The sequence below is a fragment of the Ursus arctos genome, unplaced genomic scaffold (assembly GCF_023065955.2).
Source record: "Ursus arctos isolate Adak ecotype North America unplaced genomic scaffold, UrsArc2.0 scaffold_14, whole genome shotgun sequence".
NCBI lineage: Eukaryota > Metazoa > Chordata > Mammalia > Carnivora > Ursidae > Ursus > Ursus arctos.
The window spans coordinates 19,902,113-19,923,196 of record NW_026622808.1 but is presented as its reverse complement, the minus strand read 5'-3'; the positions used below and the strand labels follow the sequence as shown (position 1 = coordinate 19,923,196).

Genomic DNA, 21,084 nt, shown 5'->3' with positions numbered 1-21,084 from the left:
GCAGGTGGGAGCATTGGGAGTGGGCGTCACTGGCCCGAGCCCCGAGGCCAACATCCCTGCCGCTGTCCCTCCCCGGGCCTCGCCACCGCACAGCCTGGCGCTCAGGATGGGTGGGAAACTGGTGCGGGCGGAAACCCTGAAGATTGCGGCCCGGGGCCCGCGCGCCCTGCGGTGCTGGGCTCTGCTCCGAGGCCCACGCAGCATCTCCTCCGATGTGAATCAGGCTCTGATGGGACCCCCGCTGCGGAGCCACCAGATGGGGGAGAAGGTCTGAGCACCATCTGCTTCTCCTGAATCCCACCCTCGGCCCATCCCTGGCCCGCTCACACCTGAGCAAAGCAAGGCAGACACAGCTTGGTTGGGGGGGGATCGTGTTTATTGTTTTGAGGTCACAGGTCAAGTCACTCATCCCCACCAGGAAGGGAGGCAGGCGCCCTGGGCGGGGTGGGGGTGGGGCGCCCGGGGTGGGCGAACCCCTTTATTCCACCTTTGGAGGCCGCCGGGGCCTGGGAACGTGGCTGTGCCCTGCCTGGCCCCCCGAGAGCAGGGCACGGAGCTCCACACGGTTCCTGCCCCCGCGGGGAGGGTGAGGAGACCCGGGGGCGGGCCTTGGTCCACAGACGGCGGGGTGGGTGGGCGGCCCCGCTGGGGAGGTTCCCATGCCTTGAGGTTCTGCGGCCAGAGAAAGACCAAATGAGAGAGGCGGAGGCGGACGGGCGGGCAGACAAGTTTTCCTCAGCCCCTGCCGCACCCCCAGGTGGAGGAGGCCCCCTCAGCTCCCTGCCCACCTCGGCGCCCAGGAGGGCTAGAGCTCGTCGTGGTCGCCGTTGGCAGGTGGTTCGGGCGGCGGCTCCGGGCAGGCGGCTGGCGTCATCAGCTCCATGAGGTACTCGCAGCGACTGGGCTCCGTCGTGCTGGTCACCACTGTTTCCTTTCCACACAGCAGGCGCACCTGGGATGGGCAGGAAGGGGCTCAGGTGGGCTCGGGTGGGCCGGGGCTCCCGCAGCACCTGCCGCCCCCCCTCCCCCGCCCAGCACTCACGGTGGTGGAGCGGTTGGGGCCCTGCCAGCAGCCCGTTCCCTGCTCGTACTTCATGGCACTGAACTTGTCGTGGTCAGGGCCAGCCCATGAGCCCCAGGTGCTGCGAGAGAGCAGGGTGCTTAGGGTGGGGGTGCCCACAGGGGCAGAGGAGCTGCGGCAAGGGAGTCCAGTCTAAGCCCACTCACCCGAGGCTGGTAGGGGAGCCGCCGAGTTTGGGCTTCTGAGAGACGAGCTTGAAGGGACAGAGCCGGTAGACGTACCTGTCACAGGATGGGGACGGTGGGCAGGGAACACGGGACCCCAGCCTCCTCAGTGCACCCACACAGAGGGTACACGGGCGCCTCGAACCCCGCTGACTGCCCTGGAGCCCACCCCCTCGCTCCCCCGCGTCCTGCCCTGCCCCGCCCCAGACTCCACCCGCCCGTTGGCCAGTGGGGGGCGCACTCGTTGGTGGTGAGCTCGTAGCACTGGCTGTACAGGTAGGCAAACTCTCCGTTGGGGCCAAAGTCAAAGGAAATCTCCTGCTCCAAGTTCCTGGAATGGGACGCCAAGCAGTTAAGGGGCAGCTGGGGACGCCACCGCCTCGCTCAGGACAACACAGGGAGGCCCACTCCAGCAATGGAGGGCCGCTCGGGGGCTGGGCTCTGGCTCCCCACCGTCTGGGGACCCTCCCCGCAGGAGCCACTGCTGCCCCAGCAGGGGTAGCCTCGGCAACTCCCCATTACCGCCTCCTCCGGGGAGCTGTGCGCCGGGTGGAAACATGGCCTTGCTGTAGCCCGACACCTGCCCCCCTTACCTGATGGACTCCTCCATGTCCCTCAAGGACCGCTCAGCCTCCTCAAACTTGTTGCGGGCCTCCTGGGCAGCTGGAGGGGGTGGGTAGTGTGGGGGGAGGTCAGAGGTGCCCCAACCGCGAGAAGAGGGAGGGGGGCCACGGATACACTTGCTTTCCCCCAGCTCCCCGGCCTGCTCTGAGGCCCAGGCCCAGGAAGGCCCTGTAGGCCTCGACAGGCCTAGGGCAGACCCCGCCCGGCTGCCCAGGCTCTCCGCTCCTCAGGGAGGAGGGCCAGGACTCTCGGGGCCTAGCTGGCTCCCCGCCCCGACCACACGGCACAAACAAGCAGCAGCCAGAGGAGGCGAGAGGGCCCCTGGGGCCGATCAGGGTGGCAATGCTTTCTCCAGGCCCCAGATGCCCCCTCCAGGATGGCCCCAACTCCCCGGGCTTTCTGAGGGCCAACACATGCCCATCTTGGGGAAGCAAGTGAGGCCCATTCCCTGGGTCCCTGCAGGTGTGGATCATGGGGAGCATGGATTTCCCTGCTTGGCCCTCACCGTCAATGAAGGCCTGAGTCTGCTCATCGTAGGGCGGCATTTTGTCCTCTTCAAGGGGGCTGGGGGCAGGCTGCGGGGGAACCAGCGGGGGCGGGGCCTCCTGGGGGAGGGGCAGAGTCAGCAAGTGACCCAGTCCCCACCCAGTCATCCCCTTCTCCCCCAAACACACACCTTGGGCTGCTCCCCCTGCACCTGGGAATCTTCTTCTTCTTCTTCGTCCTCCTCCTCCTCTTCTGTCTCCTCTTCTTCCTCCTCCTCTTCCTCCTCTTCCACGGGTGGCGAGGGCACTGCAGGCTGCTCCTCCCTGGGCTCTGTCAGGTCAGGCTCAGAAGGTGCGGGGGGGGGGCTGGTGGGTAGCACCTGGTGGGTGTGCGGGGAGGAGGTGCTATGGGCTCGGTGGTCCCCCCCACCCTCCCCCGGTCTCAAGTCCAAGCTCACACCGTCACCCAGTGGGCAGCCGCAGTGTCTCCGCCCCTCCAAGGGGCCTGGAGGGAGGGACAGACAGCTGATGGGGGGGCCCTCCATGGAGGGCGCTTGGATGACCCAGCTGGCCAGGGTGGCCCTGTGCCAGAAGCAGAGGGAGTTTCTTTGTAAGGCATGGGGGGGCAGGGAGGGGGCACACATCTCCTCTCCTACCCCGCTGACCTCAGACCGGTACTTGTCCCTGATGGCAGCCCAGACGCGGTCGTAGAAGGCAGCGGCGTCAGTCTGCACGTCTCCCCCAAGGAGGGCCTGTGTGCGTGTTGGGGGTAGTGTCAAGATCGGGGGACTCCACGTGCCCCCCTGTGCCCCAGGCACTCTCAAGGGGGGCCTCAGGCTATGGTGCCAGGCACGGATGTGCTCTGACCACCCGTGGCCGGGCCTGGGCCTGGCCCGCTGAGGCGGAGCAGTTCGAAGGGGGCAGCACAGGCCTGTGGGAAAGGGGGCGGCCCCAGAGGAGGGGAGCCGGTGGGGGCAAAGGCCTGAGCGGCCAGGGAGAGAAACTGAGAGACAGAGAGGGAGAGGGAGCTAAGAGCACAAGCGCCAGCGGTCGCTGGGCCCTTGGGAAGAGGCAGAGGCCCAGGCGGGACAGGAATGGAGTCAGCAGCAGGGATCCAGCCCCAGCCAGGACAGAGAGCCAAGGCCCGCCCTCAAGGAGGGCAGGGCGGCGGCACACGCTCGGGGAGCACATGGGGCCAGGTGGGTGGGACATCTGGCGCGTTCCTAACCAGGTGCCCCTGTGGCACCTGTGTGGCCCCCCACCCAGGTCCCAAAGGGCAGGGAGAAAGAGAGCTGGGCGGCTACCCCCTTGCCTTACCCAGGCAAGGCCAAGTGGCATCGGCCATGCTGGGCACCCCAGCAGCCCTGGGAGCAGCCCAGGGCCTGCCTGTCCTCCGCCACTGGCCCTGAGGTCACCCTGGAGCAATGCCCCCTGCAAGTCCCAGGGCTAGGAAAAGGATGGGATACCTGAGCTTCCGCTTCCGATAGTGCCCCGTCACCGTCGCTGTCCAGCTCCGGATGGGTCTGCAGCTCGGTGACCGAGACCCTGCAGGGACACCGGGAGAGGCCGGCAAGCAGTGAGGCCCACTGGCTCGGGGCCTGCTACCTGTTCGCCCCCTGTCAGGGGCCCTCCCCAGAACTTATTTTAGGACCTTAAAGTGGGGGGGAAGAGGCAGAAGTTGGGAAAAGGTGAGCTCTGGGGTTGCGGTCGGAGGGGGGGCCCAGTCCCATCTCCTGCCCTGTCCTGAGAACGCCGCAGCCCTTACGGGGCTCAAAGGAGAGACAGAGATTGTGTGTTCCTGACAACCCACCCTCCACTCAGCCATTAGCCTGGGTCAGAAAGCAAGTCAGGGGCACAGGATTAAAAGGTGTCCGGCTTTCGTCAAAGTGACCCAGGCCACAGAATAGTCTTGGGAAAAATAATGGGCCCTCCCCCCAGCTACCTCACCTGGCTCCTTGTGGGGATCCCCTCATCCACCCTTAGGATTTTTCTAGACCTACTTTATACTTTAGTAAGCAGGGGCTTGTTCAGATACGGTTTGGCACTAGCTAAGGACTCATGATGAGGAGGTGGGGCTCAGGCGCAGGGTAGGGGGAGGTGGGAGGAAGGAATCCCAAGCCCAGGGTAGGATGGGTAGACTCACGCCCCATCCATATCGTCGTCCAGCTCCTGGAAGGCGTTGGCCGCCAGCTCCTGTTCCCGCTGGGCCTTGGAGGCGGCCTGCTGCTCTGTGGAGGGGCGAGCTCTGTCACCCGCCACCCTGAGACCTGCCCTGCCCCAACACCCCACGTGTCCCACTGTGTGCTTGGCCCTGCACTGGGTGCCAAGTCGGGCCACTGCAGAGCACGGACCAGGGATGGGAGCCAGGAGCTGCCAAAGGCTGGCCAGGGCGGGGGCCAAGGAAGAGGCGAGAAATGCCAGATAACGGGGAGACTCCGAAGCTGGGAGTTGAAAGGGTTTGCAGACATGGGGGCTGGGGCTTGAGGACACCCTGGGACTTTGGGTTTGAACAAGCAGGGGCTGGCAGAGACCGCGCAGGGGTGGGTGGGGGAACACGCACAGGTCGGCCGCATCTGGGAGGCCCCCAGGAGAAGCAGCCCGGGCACCCCAGGCCCGCTCTCCAACATAAAGGTCAGGATGGAGACTGGGGTGGGGTGTGGCCAAGCCAGGAAGGCTTCCTGGGGGCCCCAAGGAGTGTCCCAGGAACATGAGGGAACTGGGCTGGAGCCAGTGGACACAGGGCCACAGCTGCATGTCTGCTCGGACAGTGCCTCCCCCGCCGGCCTCACCCCCACCTAGTGTGGCTGGACGGGAAAGCGGCCACAGCGCAGCTCCAGTGACCAAGCTCACGGGGTATGCCGGGCCGCCGCTCAGCCCAGGACAAGTGGGGTTCCCTCTGCCACGCTGTGGCTCACGCCCAGAGATCCCGCCATGCCCCAGCAGACCAGGCTGGCACTGCCCCTCTCCCAGATGAGGGCGTGAGGCTAGCTGGCTGAAGGGACCTGCCCGCAGGTACCCGGCTGGCGAAGGGCAGGGCCAGGGGCAGAGACACAGGACAGTTTAGGAAGTCGGCTTCCATCAGGGTGAACAGAGAGAAGAGACCTCCTGACTTCCCAGTGCTGGAGGGGAAGGCAGAGCTTCGGGACAGCTGTCTGAGTGGCGGGGCCTGCGTGTGCTTCTTGGGGCGGGGGGGGAGGTACCAGCTGGACACCGCCCAGGAAAGAGGGGAGAAAACAAAGTCCGGGGTCTCCCAAGAGCAGTGGAGATTGCAAGCCAGGGTCTGGGGGCAGAAACAGCCCCTGCTGAAGGAAGAAGAGGAGGCTGCAGAAGCCACTGGGGGTTCTGGACCGGAGGCCTCCCTGCTCACCTGCCCCGGGGCCACGACAGCTTCAGTCTGTCTTCAGGCCCAGTTCTCTCCACCTCTGCGCCCCCCACCCTCATCCCAGCCCACTGCTTGCCTGGAACAATATGGTCAGCTTCTCCCTGGTTTCCTGGCTTCTGTTCCTCCTCTGCTCAGAATCCTCTAGAGCTCCTACCTCACTTGGGAGGAAGTGAGGTCCCCACAGTCCCCAAGGCCCTACCCTTCTCTCTCCCCACCACCCCTCCAATTCTCCTCACTCCCTCCCTCCTACCACACGGCCTCCTTGCTGCCCCTTAAAAACCAGACAAGAGGCTGCCTCAGGGCCTTTGCAACTGTGCCCTCTGCCTGGCTCACTCCCTCTCTGAGCAGGCAGAGGCTATCTCCATCTTGTTCAGTGCTCAACTACTGGCACCTGGGGTGTGCCCAGAACACAGCAGGCACCCCGCGAATGCCAGATGAACTGAGTGTGAGAAACCAAGGCAGAGAGAGCAAGGGACAAAGAACACAGCAGGTGCCCCGGGAGATGGAGACCAGCAGTGTGGACTCAGAGACGGGCTCCCAACTCGTGGCTCCCAGCCCAGGGAGTAGCCAGGGCCACACTTCCAAACCCTGTCTGGAGGGGCTTCTGCCCCACCTCACCCGTCTAGCCTGCTTCCACAGGATGACCCCCCACTGGACAGACTGAGGACGAGGGCCAAGGCTCCCGATTTCCCAGAATGACAGCATGACCTGCCAAAAGCAAGAAGACGCTGGACAAAGCATAAAAACCATCTCCAACCAAGCAAAGTGACATAACTTGCCAGGGCAAAGAGCAACTCAGGAAGGTTAAAGGACACAGAAGCCCCCCGGCAAATTCCGAGGTCTGTGTTGATGAGAACTTGTGAGACAAGAGAGAGGGAATCAAAGCCCCAGGAGGGGAGAATGGGAAAGCCCCACCAAGCCCCCAGGAACTAGGCTGTGACCCCCACCCCAGGGCTGTCCCCTTAAGGAGAGGCTGGACCAGCAATCACCCAGCCTGTGCTCACACCTCTGCTCACACTGCCTGACAGGCAGGAGGGGCCTCCAGCCCCCGCTCTGGATTCAGGGGACCCCCCATGCTAGTGTTCCCATGTGGCTGGCAGAAACAAAAGCATCTCTTCTCAGAAAAAAAATCACTCCTGCTAGGCTGCAAATTATTCCTACAAATGACTTTCGAATACAATGACCGATGCACAGCGAAGACGAGAAGGCGCCTGAGAGACTGAGGCACGGTGATCGGTGATCTGATCGAAAATCAGCAGGAACGAGCAATCAGGAGACGAGGGCCAGCCCAGCCACCCCCTGACGTACCTTCCCACCGCTTCTGGTGCTGGTCTTTGGCCTCCTTCTCCGGCTTCTCGGCCTCCTCCTTCACCACGCGCAGCATCTCCACCTGGTCCTCCAGAGACTTCTTTCCAGCCTGCAGCTCAGCGAGCTTTTCCTGGGCGGGCAAAAGGCAAGATGCCACCTCTCCTTCTGTTCTGGCTTCTTCCTGAGTGCCCCCTCCCTGCCTCTACTCCACAGGGGGCCACAGGTGACCTTCCTGAGGCACACTCCTCCCCAGGTCTCCCCCTCCCTGTGGTTCCCCAGAGCTCACGGGGGAGAACCCTGAACACCCTGCGGCAGCCCCCCCAGGTCCCGCATGACCGGGCCCACGGCTCCAGCCCCCCCTGCCCCACAGCCGTCCTGACCTGTAGGCTCCAACTACCCCGACACCGTTTAGATTCCCCACAGGCTCTCCACCTCCCATTCTTCACACGTGCTTTCCCTCTGCCTAGAACGCTCTGCGTGGCTAACTCTGAATTATCCCACTGATTCCGGTTTAGACAGAGACCTTCTCCTCCAGAAGCCGTCCCCGCTTCCTGCCCCCACAACAGGTGGGAGGAGGAGGGAGACAGGGCACGAATCTCCTCTCTGCCTCAGAGCCCCAACCCCAATGTCCCTTTTCCCAGTGGCCCTGGGTGTCACTTTGGCATCTGTCCCTCTCAGTGGACAATGTGTCCTCGAGGGAATTCCAAGTCTGTTTCCAGTCTCACGTCCACTACACCGCAGCAATCCTGGGCCTCTGCGGGTATTCCAAGAAGGAACGAGTGCGCTGTGTGGATGGGACCCCAAGCTGAAGGGCCTTAGCCCAAGCCCCGCCAGGATCATTTTCCTCCTAAGGCCTTGGCTCACACCTCAGCCTGGCCTGCCCCCAGGGTCCTCCTACCGCTCCCAGGAGGGCAAAAGGCACTTGGAGCCAACCCCACTGCATGGCTCTCCCACTATCCTCTGAACTCAGAAAGGGCTTCACTGCCCACCCCCCCACCCCCCCAACAAACTCAGGAGGGGCCTCAACAGCCAGGGCATGGAGAGGGGAAAGACCCGGAACCTTCCCTGGGCAGAAAAAGAGCTGAAGCTCTCGTGCAGAGAATCTGGCAGAAGTCCAGGGGGCAGCGCTGAAGACTCTGACCCGTCTAACGGCCCAGGGGGTGGCGGGCAGGCGAGGAAGAGACACATGCCTGGGGACACGATTTCTTCCAGCCCCTGCAGCACTCACCCTGTGGAGCTAGCCCGGCTGCTCTGACAACGTCTCGAGTCCTCCCCCAGAACAGGGAGGTCACACGGTCATCGGCCTCACCTTACAGATGACGGCACACCGAACCAGGATGCAGAGACGTGTCCCTCCTGTTCCGGGGTGCAGGAGGAGAGCTCCTCTAAGCCCACTCCAGCCTGCCACCCCAGGCCCTGGGCAACAGCTGTGCTGACTGCCACCTGGCAACGGCTTAACCAATGACTAAACAGCCAGTGGACGAACAGGTAAACCAAGGCACACACGGACAGTAGCTGGCCTCGGGACTCCACTCGTCAGGGGCGGGTGTCAATCCCGCCCAGCCTCACCAGCCCATGAATCCAGGCCTCAGGGCCCAGACTGTCCTGGGCCAGCCCCACGGGCTCCCTCACCTGCTTCTCCTCCCGAGCCTTCTTCCAGTCCTCGATGAGGATCTTCTTCAGGCGGAACCCCTCCCGCGTGACCTCTGCCATCTGCTGCAGCGTCTCTCTCTCCTTACGGCCCTTCTCTCTGCGGTGGAGGGAACACACGAGCGCCACCAGGGAGGCCCTTAGGGCTCACCAGCTCTGGCTCGTTCCAAAACAGCTCAACCCACCAGCTGCCGCCCCTACGTGGGGAAACATAAAGAGCCAACCTCCCACTCCCCAAGATCTCATGGTCTCAGAGCCCTTCATCCCTGTCCTTGAGAGGAGGGACAGCGGTCAGAGTTCGCTCACTGTAGGGACCTAGGGAAGGGGCTAGGGAATGCTCGGATGTGGGGCAAGAGGTTGGCTCCCAAGAGAGAAAGAAAAGCACAGAAATCACAAACTCCCAGACAAGAAGGCCATCTGATGGATAACTGTGTTGCCCCTGACCTGCCCTGTACCTAAAAGATCTTTCATCAAGTGAGTTTACAAAAGTATTGGGATTTTCAGGTTCTCTGAAAAACGAATCTAGCTTGGCCACCTGCCTTTAAATGACGGAGTCAAGGGGCAAGTGTTCCTTTAGATGCCACAACGCCCCCCAGCCCTACTGCCTCACACTCAGCCGCCTTCTGTTTATGCCACCCCGCCTGGGGGCATTTCAGTTTTCAGGTCCTGCTGCAAGAGTGTAGCGATTCAAAGATCGGAGTTTCAAATTATACCGGCCTGGGTTCAAGCTCCGGCTCTGATCTGTCCTAGCTGTACGAACCTGGGGAGGTCACTTTTTATTCTAAACCTGACTTTCCTCATCTGCTGAACTGCGAAACAACTCTGTCTGCTTCTGGGCCAGCGATGAAGTGGCAACGCGGTGCTCGTTCACAAGGCACGGGCACAGAGTGAGCACTCGAGAGACAAACGCAGGGAAGAGAGGGACTTGCTTCCCTGCGTGGGGTGAGGCAAGGGCCGGGCCGGGGGCAGCGGCTGCCAGCCACATACTTGCAGGTGTTCTCACAGACGGTCCCACTGTTGTATTCATCCGTCCCGTCACAGCAGTCTGAGAGCAGAAGCAGGGATGCGATCAGACCCGGCGGTGGCTCCTCCCTACTCCCCCCCACCGCCTATTTCCCCAACCCCAGCGTGATCTCACTCACCACAAACTCCATCGTTGACCCATCTGGAGGAGATGTACAGGGGCTTGTAGCCAGTGTTGGTGCAGTGAAAGCTACCATTAGGACAGGCGGCTGTACCTGCGGGAAGAAAGGAGAGTTTTGGGGGTGAGCTCAGGGCTAACCCATCACACCCACCCACAGACAGATCCCCGCCCCCCAACACACGTGCACACAGACAACACGTAAGGATCACCAGTGCTGAGAAAGGGAAGGAAGGGCAGCTGCCCGTTCATGGCCTGGAATAAAACTCTCCAATGTTCTCTCTTGCCTCTCCTCACCAAGGCCCTCAGAACAGGGCCCGGCCAACTGCTCCATCCCTTGCCTCTGCTTCTGTCTTTGTCTGCCCTTCAACCCCACCTTCTCTCCCATCTCTGGGTACTTGCACTTGCTGGCGCCTCCATTTTCAGCACATTTCAGGGTTCAGTGGAGACCTCACTTTGTGATCCCCAGGCGGGGGGGAGGGTGCTCTCTGGGCTCCCCCAGCAGCTGTGGCCCTCCTCACCAAACCACTAACCACTGGCTTCTATGCCTGCTTTCCCCCGCTCAACAGGGAGCCCTGTGAGGGCAGGACTGGGTCTGTGTTGGTCACCACCACACGGGCTGGCATTTCCCAGGCATTCAAAAAACCTTGAATGAATGAATGAATGAATGAGCAGAGAAAGACTCACCTGGTTCATCTGAGCCATCCTTGCAGTCACAGTAGTCATCATTGACCTGATCAAAAGGGATGGTGGCAGAGCCGTCCAGGCAAGTGAAAGGTTTGGACTCATCATAGAAGTGATGGTCTGGGGAGGGAGGTAAGGCGCTCAGCCCAAGGCAAAGAAAAGGCCTTCAGCTCTCTCCCAGCAGCTGAGCACTGCCACCTTCCCTACCCAGAGACCAGGAAACTGAGGCAGAAGGCTCAAGTATCTAACCCAGGGGCCAAGTCGGCCCCTTCCACACCTTACCCCCACCTCCAGCCACGTCCAGTGCCGGACTCACTGGTGAGGGAGACGCCCCGGGGCCTCTTGACCTCCACGGCCCAGCACAGGGGCAGCAGCAACGCGAACAGTAACATCTCGCAGAAGCTCGCAGGCCGGAAACAAGTTCTGGGGGAGGAAGGCGGCTGCGGGGAGATGTGCTGTGCACCCACGCTGCGGCAAGAAAGGGACGGCTGGTCAGCGGGAGAGGGCTACTTCCAGCCAAAGGAAGTCACCTTTTCCTCCAGCCAACTGGACTCCTCCATCGCTTCCGGGCAATGGGGACTCACTTTGCTTCCAATATGGGGGGGCTGTCTCCCCAGTCTTGCCCAGAAGAAGTCTCACTTTTCTCATATCAATGGTAGGAAGCTCAAAACCTCCGCTCCCTGCTGGGGGGGTGGTGAGCTACCCAATTCCCGCCAATCGGCCGAAGGGGTTAACAGTCTCCTACTCTACCGACGAACACCCTCCAGCTGCCCCCAATAAGAAATTAGGGTGACACCCTCCCCCCCGCGCGTTAGTTCACCACCTACACGAAGCCGGGGCAAAGGTCAATATCCACCGCGCCCCCCAGCCCGGCAGCCAACCGTTCCTCCAGAAAAAAGAAAGCGGAAATGTGTGGGTTCCGTCACTTCCGGCATCACGCCGCGCGTGCGGAGCGACGACCCAAGGGTGCCATGTTGGGAGTGGCAAATGGGGGAGGGGCTGGGCTGGAACCCAGACGGCCATCTTGGATAGGACTGTGAAGCCCTAGAGGGGATCGTTCTGATGGTTCGCGCTTAATGGCGGCGCTAGGTTCCTCCATCTTGGGAGTGGCAGGTTCTGCGGCCGGAAAAGAAGGTTCCTGAAAAATGCCCTGGAAACCCAGCGGAGTGGGGGTGGTATGTGTGTGTGTGGGGGGGGGGTGCTTTAAAAAAAAAAGGGGGGGTTGCTTGGCTGGCTCAGTCCAGGAGCGGGACTCTTGATCTTGGGGTTGTGGGTTCGAGCCCCATATTGGGAGTAGAGATCGCTCAAAAATAAAATCTTTTTTTTTTTTTTTTTTAAAGATTTTATTTATTTATGTGACGGAGAGACAGCCAGTGAGAGAGGGAACGCAGCAGGGGGAGTGGAAGAGGAAGAAGCAGGCTCACAGCGGAGGAGCGTGATGTGGGACTGGATCCCGGCACGCCGGGATCACGCCCTGAGCCGAAGGCAGACGCTTTAACGACTGCGCTACCCAGGCGCCCCTCAAAAATAAAATCTTAAAAAAAAAAAAAAAAAAAGTAGGGGCGCCTGGCTGGTTCTGACTTAGACCGTTGGACTCTTGATCTCAGGGTTGCGGGTTCCAGCCCCACCTTGGGTGTACAGAGTACTCAAAAATAAAATTAAAAAAAAAAAGATGAGCACGTGACCCCAAAGTACCCTCCTCCCAATATCCAGCAGAGAGGCTTGGTCAGCCTGCAATTAGACCGCCCCTCTGCACAGCCTTAGCCAATGAAAGCGGTGGTGTGGAACGCGGGCGGTTTCCATGGGAGCGGTAGAAGAAGGAGGGGGCAGAGGTTACCCAGCAACCGGGAGATGCTGCGAGGCCCCGCCAAGCGGTCGGAAAGTGCATTCTCCCAGAGCCCGGGGAACCCGCGCTGACGGATCCGGGACAGGGGCAATTGCTGTTTGCCACCCTAATCCCCAGGGACCCTACGCCCCAACCCAGTCATGACGTCTCCCCTGTGCTGGGCGGCCTCTTCCAACATCCAGCCTTCTCAGGACCAGGTTTCGACCTCCGCCAAGGTCAAGGGCAGTCAGTCTCAGGCTCAGCACCACCACTCCCCAGTGAAGGGTGTGTCCCACGCCTGGCTTCCACACCATTCCAAGGCTGGAGGCCTCCATGCCGGAAGGGGGAAGTCTGCTGTGCACACGCAGGTGGCAGAATTACAAAGGAAGATACAACTGTTAGGTAAGATGGCTCAAGGGCACGAAGAATCAAGAGTCAACAGTGTCCACTGAGCCCTCCGACCAGGCACGGTGTGACAGGGGCCTTCCTCCGGCCTTCAACCAGGTGACCAGTCTCTGGAGGCAAAAACTCATACTTGTTCATGGTTTTCCTCACCTCTCTTCTAAAATCTTTCCTGGGCTCAGAACCAACTAGGCTGTGTTTCATACTTTTGTGTAATTTCGACTCTTCTACCACACATTGGGCAGGGAGTAAAGAACATGGATTCTAGAGCCAGATTTTTCTGGGTTCAAATCTTGGCTCTACTCTGCATATACTGTTTGATCTCAGGGGACTATGAGTAGCCTAATTGCTTTCAGTTTCTCTATCCGCAAAATGGGGATAGTAGAGTACAACCCCATAGGTAGCTGAAATGTATAAAGTGCTTAGAACAGTGCCTGACACACAGTAAGGCACTATAAAGTGTAAACCATGTATCTGGAAGAGGGCCATTTTGCTCCCCAGTGGACATGTGGCAATGTCTGGAGACGTTTTTGATGGTCACATTGTTGGGGGGTGGGGGGTGGGAGGCGGTGCTACTGTCATCCGGTGGGTAGAGGCCAGGGATACTGTTCAACATCTGAGAATTCATGGAACAGCTCGAAACAAATAATTATCCATCCCAAATATCAGTTGTGCTAAGGTTGGAAAATTCTGCTGTGAACCATTATGATTACTGTTTTGTTATTACTAGAAGGCAATCTTGCACAGTAGTTGAAGGTATGGGCTCAGGAAACAGACTTCTTGTGACCTTGAACAAACTCATAAGCCTGAGCCTCATTGTTCTCATCTGTAAATGGGCATGATATGGATATGCACCTATTGACATATGGCATTCGATATCTAGAAAGTTCTTTGTCAAGCATCGAGTATATAATAAGTGCTCAAACTAAAGTATTGTTACAATATTAAGTCAACGTAACAAAAACAGCTTCCCTCTGGGAAGCCCCCAGCCCCCTATGAGATTCTGCTTGTGTACCTCGCATGACCTCAGAGGGTGACCGGAAGGCCTTTTATGAGAGCACCCAGTGGAACATCAGGAAGAATCAGGAGACCATCAACCACCTCCGTGAGGAGACCAGGGCACTGCAAGTACAGCTGACGGACCTGCTCCAGGTGAGCAGGTGGGCGAAGGGTTTCCAGGAGTCAGGGCAGCACCCCCAGGGGCAGGGCACTGCCTCAGGTTGGGGTGGTCTCAGTGAGCGGTGACTGGGCTCCTCTCCTTGCAGGGAGATGAGAAAGTGGTCCAGGCAGTGCTTCGGGAGTGGAAGTCAGAGAAGCCGTACCTGCAGAACAGGACAGGACAGGTTCGCCCCGTCCCACTCCACTGACCATCTGCCTTCGTTTCCAGCTTGTGTCCCCTCCCAGCTGGACTCCCTGCCTCACCTCACCTTCTCCAGTCCTTTCTCCACACCAGCTGGCGTTCATTTGTTCACTCAGTCTTTATCACACACTGACCATGGGGTAGGCATGGTATTCGGTATTGGTGACTACAAAGTCAAAACACCACCAACAACAACTGAGACCAGTCTCCACTCCCCAAAACTTCATATCCTAGTGGGGAAAAGAGATTGGAGGAAAACAAAACAAAACAAAAACAAAAAAAAACAAAAAACACCAAGAACGAATGCAGAAACAAAGTAATTTCCAGTGGTGACGAGAAATGAATAAAATAGAGATAGATAGGGGCAGAGTTTTGCACCTTATTTTTTTTTAAGATTTATTAACTTTTTTGAGAGAGAGAGAGAGAGTGCACAAGCACGAGCAGGGGTGGGGGTGGGGAACAGGGAGAGGAGAAGCAGAAGACACCCTGCTGAGCAGGGAGCCTGAGGCCAGGCTCTATCCCAGGACCCTGAGATCATGACCTGAGCCGAAGGCAGACAGTCAACCAACTGAGCCATCCAGGCGCCACAAGGGGTTTGCACTTTAGATTGGGGGGGGGGGGATCAGCAAAGCCCCTTCTCTCTAAGAAGTTGACATTTGAGCTAAGAATGCGACAGGCAGGAAATGATTTGGGGAAAAGTGATCCAGGCAGAGAGAACAGCAAGTGCAAAGTCCCTGAGGTAGACACAAGGGAGCAGAGCATTGGAGACACAGGCCTGGGCAGTGTGGCTGCATGGGAATGCGGGGCTCTGTAGGAGATGTGGTGAAGAGGGTCAGCTGGGGGCACCTGGGTGGCTCAGTGCGTTAAGCCTCTGACTACAGCTCAGGTCATGATCTCAGGGTCCTGGAGTTCAGCTTCTGAGGCTACTTGTCTCTCTGCCCCTCCTGCTCATGCTGTCTCTCTCTCAAATAAATATATAAACCTTAAAAAAAAGAAAAAAGAAGAAGAAAAAAAAAAAAAAGAGGGTCAGCAGGGGCTGAACCTTCCAGCAGGCTTAGCTGGCCAAGATGAAGAGTTCAGATTTTATGACGTGCAGTGTGAGGAAGACGTGGGAAGCCAGGTGGCGGTCATCCAGGTGAAGGTATTGTCAGCTGCCCTTAGACAAAAGTGGTGGAAATAGGAAGAACGAGGTAGCTCTGGGAAAACCTTTGACATAGAATAAAGCGTTGCTTCACAAATTGGATGTAGGGGTGATGGAAGAAGAAAAGGTGGGGTAGGACATCGAGCTTTTGGACTTGAGCGTCTGGAAGGATGCAGCTGCCGTGAGCTGACATCGAGAAGATTCAGGGAGGGCAGACTTGGGGAAAGATCATATACTCAATTTTGGACACGATGGTTTTGAGGTGCCTATGGAAACGCCTGGAAGACGGTGTAGATATGGGTATATGAGGCCTGTCGTTCCGGGCATTGGGAGGGGGTGGGATTTGGATGTTTTCGCTATGGTGAGTTTTCAAACCCTGAGCCTGGGTGGGTCCATCAAGGGGGTGGGTGTGAACAGAGGCGAGAAGAGCCTGAGGCGGCCAAGGAAGTGGAGAAGGGGCAGCCGGGGTGGAAAACTGGGGAGTGGGGGGTCCTGGAAGCCGCCAAAGGAGACGATACGCAAGAGCAGGGGATGAGCCAGGTCAGATGCCGCTGAGCCCAGGGAACGAGAAACAAGAAATGGGAGAAGAAAGGAAGGCTTCGGTGGGAGGGTTCAGGCTGCCGCTTGGGCTCGCCTCCCTCCAGCAGGCCCTGGAGCACCTGGACCAGCGGCTGCGGGAGAAGGTGAAGCAGCTGAACGCGCTGCGGCACCAGGTGGGGCTGCGGCGGCGGTGGCTGGACGAGCTCCAGCTGCAGCACCGCCTCCGCGAGCTAGAGGTGGCCGAAGCGCAAAATGGCAACACAGAGGTGGCCAAGGTGAGGCCGTTGAGGAGGGGTGGGGGTGGAGATCCTGGGGAGAATTTGAGAGGGGAGGGGACTCAGCCCAGCCTTGCTTCCCTCTAGACCTTGCGGAACCTGGAGAACCGCCTGGAGAAGGCCCGGATGAAGGCGGAGGAGGCCGAACACATTACCAGTGTTTACCTGCAGCTCAAGGCCTATCTCCAGGTAGGGACCAGGACCGCTTGGGGGCGGGGTGGAAGCAAGTGGGAGGGCCAGCCTGCGGAAGGACGGCGGTCACAGGCCCGTCCCACCCCCCCACTCCCCAGGAGGAGAGCCTTCACTTGGAAAACCGGCTGGACTTCATGGAGTCCGAGGTCGTGAGAGCAAAACGTGAGCTCGAGGAGCTGCAAGTGGTGAACCAGGAGGCGTTCAACGCCCGGGATATCGCCAAGGTGCCAGCCTGCCAGGCCCTGGGGTTCCTGCCCAGATGCCATGGTCTCCTGGCCCCAGAATCTGAACCTCGGCTGTCCCTGAGCTCCTCCCGCCTACCTCCCAGGACCCCGCAGCTTGGCCCAGCTGTCTGAAGTTGGGCCGGCCGCTCGGGCCCTGAGCCTCGGTAGGTACCAGCTGGTCCTGCTGTCTCCCCCGGCCCTTCCTCCAGAACCAACTGCAGTATCTGGAGGAGAGCGTGTTCCAAGAGCGCAAGAAGCGTGAGCGCTACATAACCGAGTGCAAGAAACGCGCAGAAGAGAGGAAGCTGCAGAACGAACGCATGGAGCGCAAGGTGGGCGTCTCCAGGGGTGCCGGGCGCAATCCCAGCCCGCCCCAGCCTAGACCTGGCCCTGCAGGTCCGGCCACAGCCCTGCCTGGAGCCATACCCTAGACCGTCCCCGCTCTTAACTCTTCTCTGGACTCCGCCCCCACCTGCGCTGGATGCCAGGGCTCCTCCCACATCCCTGACCCTGCCCTCCCTCCATCTGATTTTCTCGTCTCCAGATCGCCCTTCACTCACTGGTCGTCCCAGTCCTTCCCCACCTGATTACCCCCACTCCGAAATCTGATCCTGCCTCTAGCCCGCCCCTTACTCGAGGCCCCGCCCCCGCTCCCTTGACCCCGCCTCTTTGCCCGGCCTCTGTGGGGGCCAGTCGCTGACCAACCCTTTCTTGGCACTGCTGACCCCTGGCTGGGTGCTCCCCAATCGGGCCCCGCCCCCTCGCGGCCCCCTGTCCTGCTACCCCTCTCTGCCCTGTACCCTAAATCCTTGCCTGAGCGCCGACTCCCACCCTGACCTCAACCTGTGAACAGACCCAGCGTGAGCACGTGCTGCTGCAGTCCGAGGATTCCACCCAGGACAGCCTGCGCGCCAAAGAGGAGGAGCTGAGGCGGCGCTGGAGCATGTACCAGACAGAGATGCTTTTTGGCAAGGTCAAGGACGCCACCGGCGTGGCCGAAACCCACGTGAGCGCTGCCTGCAATTCTCCCTGCCCTCTAGTTCCGCCCAAACTGAGCCCAGGCCAGTGAAGCCAACACGCCCAGCCTCCCCTTTCTGCTGGCTCAGGTCCTACAAACCTGCTCTATTCGTAGAAGACACTCCTGCCTCCTCCAGTTATTGCTCCGTTTTTCTGCTGCTGGTCACAGCAAAACCCACACAAGCTGCGACCCTCGCCGTCATTCCCTCTCCTGTCCGCTCTTATGCTGGCCCTAACTTCTTTGGCATGTCAGCTCTGTGTGATCTGCGAGTTTGGTCTCTCCTGTGTCTCCAGTCCCTGTGATGTGGTGTGGGGCACAGTAGACTCCCCAGTGCCACTCTCAGACCCTGGCAAGCCGGGCCCCTGCCCTGGGTCCTGCGCTTTGTTGCATTTTCCTTGCAATTTGCTAAGACCCTCATGTTTCCTGCTGGCAGATACGGATCCCACTGGACCCCAGTCCAGTTTCTCCCCTTCAGGCACTCTCCCACTGCTACTTCTCCCATAGGGTAACCCCTATGGGAGTTACCCTCCCATAGGAGGGTTCTGGAACTCCGAGCTATGGGGTCATCTGGGGCACTGTGGCATGACACCTTTCCAGAAATTGGCCTGGTGGGCAGATAGCTCCTGAGATTGCCCATATTTCCTCAGTGGACTGGGTGAGATTCACGGTCACGATGTGGATGGCAGGTTGATTTTGGAAAACAACGACGCTCACTGCTACCCTGCACCACACCCTGATTTGGGCTGATTCAAATCCCTTATATAGAAAAAGGCCCCACAGAAATTATGTGTCGGGGGCTGTACATCCTTGAGGCAGCTCTGAGTCTGACTCTCGGAGTCCCTAAACATCATTGCTGCGCAGAAGCCACCAGCTTAGGCCATCTGTCCTGCGTGCCCAGGGGAAAGGAAGAGGGGGTGCACCCAGGCCTGCCCAGGCCTCCCTCTGACGGGAGCTGGGGGACCTGCAGGCGGTGGTGAGGCGGTTCCTGGCGCAGGGCGACACCTTCACGCATTTGGAGATGCTCAAAAGCGAGAACGAGCAGTCGCTGCAGAGGCTGAAGCAGGAGAAGCAGCGGTTGCAGCGAGAGCTGGAAGACCTCAAGTACTCAGGGGAGGCCACGATTGTGAGGTGAGGCCCCAGTGCCCAAGGGAGAGAATGCCTGCCCCCCCCCCCCCCGGGCTCAGAGGCACCACAGTGGTGGCTCCCCACTGCCTGTAGTCAGCAGAAGCTGCAGACTGAGTTGCAGGAGCGCCTCAAGGCGGAAGAGCAGCGGCGCACTGAGGCACAGGACCAGCTGGAACACGCCATGCGGGCGACACAAATGACCAAGGAGAGCCTTGAACACCTGGCGGGCAAGCTGAACCACATCACATTGGTAGGCCTCACCCCCAGGAAGCTCAGCCCAGAGCCTCCCACAGCCCAAGAGGGTGGGGTTCCTGCCCCTACTCAAGGGGACCGACCCTCTGCCCTGTCCAGGATGTCAGAGGCCTGCCTACAGGGGACGCCCAGCCCCACTCTTCAAAGTCCCCACCCCATATCCCTGCGGGGAAACCCCCTTACTTCTCAAGAGGCTCAGGACTTCAGAGACCCTGTTCCATCTTCACGGGAAAGCCCCCCCTTGCCTCCCCATCCGAAACCTGAGACTCCACTGCAATACTTGGGCGGCCTGAGACAGGGGGAGCCCCACCCTGCCCGCAGCAGAGTCCCATTTCTTCCGAAAGTCATCCCCGAAATGACTTCTCCTCAATTATTACCCCCTTCCCCACTAAAACCCTTCGTTCCACCCATTGCCGTTTGTGTCTGGAGTTCAGAGGCCCCGCCCCACAGGGGATAGCACCCCCCCCACCCCCCGTTGGTGGTCCCTCGCCTTTAAAGTCCTGGCTCGAGGCCGGTAAGGTCCCGCCCCCGGTGAACACGCCCCAGGGGCCCGCCCCCTTCGGGCTGACGCGGCTCCGCCCCCGGCCGCAGGTGGATGGCCGCTTCGCCGGAAAGGAGCTGGATCCCCAGGCAGATAACTATCTGCCAGACCTTCTGGGCCTCGTGGAAGAAAAACTTCTGAAGCTGCAGGCACAACTCGAGAGCCACGACGTGCCAGAGATGCTGCGCCACCTCGCTGAGCAGGAGGTGCGAGTACAGCCAGAGGGCGGGGCTGAGGATGCGGGGCTGGGGCAGAAAACCAGGGAGCCGGGGGCACCCCTTGGGAGACCAGGGATGAGGTCTATGGGTGGGAAATGAGCTTTAGGGACAACGTGTGAGGCTTGAGGAGAACTTCCAGAGGGTCCGCGAGGCCAGTGGGCAGGGCCGGGGAGTGTGGGTGCTCTGGCGTTGGGGTGGGGGGGAAATCAAGAGGCCGGACCCCAGAGACCAGGGGCGTGCATACGGGGCAAAGAGGCGGGGTTGGGTATCGCGGTACGCTCTAAGAACGAGTCATTCGGCAAAGCTAAACTGGAGGAGTGTCATGGGGAATCAGGGTATATCTTGGAATGGGGTAAGGAGGAGGGAATACAGGACTTCCCTGCAGCCTCTACCCCACCCCACTCTGTTGTCTCCCGCTCCCTCCCTCCCCCAGTTCTACTCCACCATAGAGGGAAAGCTGCCCACGTACAACACCCGCATCGCCCTGCCTCTTGCCAGTCTCAAGGACAAGTTCTTCGGTCAGTACGGTCAGGGAAAAGAGGCGGGGCTGGGGGCCCAAGCCGACCAAGGGAAAGTGGTCCCAGGCCTGGCGTGGGGCCAGCTTGGGGGGTGGGGCCCAGTTGGGGATGGTAAAGGCTGGGAAAAGGGAAATCTGAGCCAAGAATGGGAACCCGGATCGCCTCATTGCCCTGCGCAGACGAAGAGGAGAGTGAGGACGAAGACAACGACGTGGTGAGCCGTGCGGCGCTTAAGATTCGTTCCCAGAAATTAATCGAATCCCGCAGCAAGAAACGCAGTCGCGCGAAGAAGACCTAGACTCACCCTTGCGTCCACCTGGCGCTTCTGGGCCCCTGCGGAGCTCCCAACCCCTCTGGGTCCAGCCTCCGGCCCATGGGCCCCTTCAAAGGCTAAACGCAGCCCGGACAAGGGAGCAGAACGGGCCGGTGGTGCCCGGAGTAGAGAAGGGGGCCGGGCCACCGGAAGTTCCCACAGTAAATCTTCCAAGGCGAGCCTGTGCTGGCCTCAGAATCGCGCAATAAAGGTCACCAACCAGCCCCCTGGGTATTTGCCTCTCCTAGACCCTGCACCTCCTCAAAGACTGCTGCCCCGAAAATCCAGGGCACAGATTCCACCTTCTCTGACCTGGGGAGTAAGGACTCCCCATCAGCTGGGGACGCAGATTGAACACCCCCCTCCAGGATAATAAGAGATACTCCCACACTTGGAGCGAAACAGCCCTCCCCGTTTGAGGACAGGGTACTCTCCTCCCCAGGGATGCAGACTGGCCCCCCACTTAGCTACACACGCTAGCTCAACCACACCTGGAGACAGAAAAGAACCTTTCCCTGGGAGAGAGGTGACCTTTCTCCTGGGCACAGATTGGTACACAGCTATAGGGAGAGCCGGGACCTCACCTCCGTGGGCTTGGGCTGAGCGCTGGGGTCCAGCTGG

At 60.0% G+C, this 21,084-nt stretch overlaps 2 protein-coding genes and 1 long non-coding RNA gene across 6 annotated transcripts; 1 reads left to right on the top strand and 2 right to left on the bottom strand.

Moving 5' to 3' along the window:
• Positions 1-358: 358 nt before the first annotated feature.
• On the bottom strand, positions 359-11,435 carry PRKCSH (protein kinase C substrate 80K-H). 4 transcript variants are annotated; one of them, XM_026481475.4, is made up of 18 exons: positions 11,347-11,435; positions 10,836-10,987; positions 10,523-10,639; positions 9,837-9,932; positions 9,682-9,739; positions 8,677-8,794; positions 7,045-7,174; positions 4,498-4,582; positions 3,821-3,899; positions 3,020-3,106; positions 2,546-2,734; positions 2,375-2,474; positions 1,839-1,908; positions 1,487-1,576; positions 1,228-1,302; positions 1,043-1,142; positions 789-952; positions 359-672 (listed from the first exon to the last, which is right to left on the bottom strand). In XM_026481475.4, exons 2-17 carry the CDS (start codon positions 10,909-10,911, stop codon positions 806-808), a joined length of 1,617 nt encoding a protein of 538 aa, XP_026337260.1. In that variant the 5' UTR covers positions 10,912-10,987; positions 11,347-11,435; the 3' UTR covers positions 359-672; positions 789-805. The 4 variants fall into 4 exon arrangements, with proteins under 4 accessions (XP_026337260.1, XP_048083087.1, XP_026337261.1 ...); XM_048227130.2 differs by having other exon boundaries at positions 2,567-2,734; XM_026481476.4 differs by having other exon boundaries at positions 11,104-11,359.
• Positions 11,436-11,837: 402 nt separating this feature from the next.
• On the bottom strand, positions 11,838-14,358 carry LOC130543591 (uncharacterized). Its single transcript, XR_008959059.1, has 2 exons — positions 14,174-14,358; positions 11,838-14,068 (listed from the first exon to the last, which is right to left on the bottom strand). It is a non-coding gene; the product is annotated as an uncharacterized LOC130543591 (long non-coding RNA).
• Positions 12,016-20,705, top strand: ODAD3 (outer dynein arm docking complex subunit 3). The gene is made up of 13 exons (XM_044377972.2): positions 12,016-12,746; positions 13,777-13,898; positions 14,012-14,089; positions 15,895-16,062; positions 16,150-16,251; positions 16,353-16,478; positions 16,688-16,810; positions 17,332-17,484; positions 18,464-18,624; positions 18,715-18,871; positions 19,465-19,620; positions 20,066-20,150; positions 20,330-20,705. Exons 1-13 carry the CDS (start codon positions 12,506-12,508, stop codon positions 20,446-20,448), a joined length of 1,791 nt encoding a protein of 596 aa, XP_044233907.1. The 5' UTR covers positions 12,016-12,505; the 3' UTR covers positions 20,449-20,705.
• The last annotated feature ends 379 nt before the right edge of the window (positions 20,706-21,084 follow it).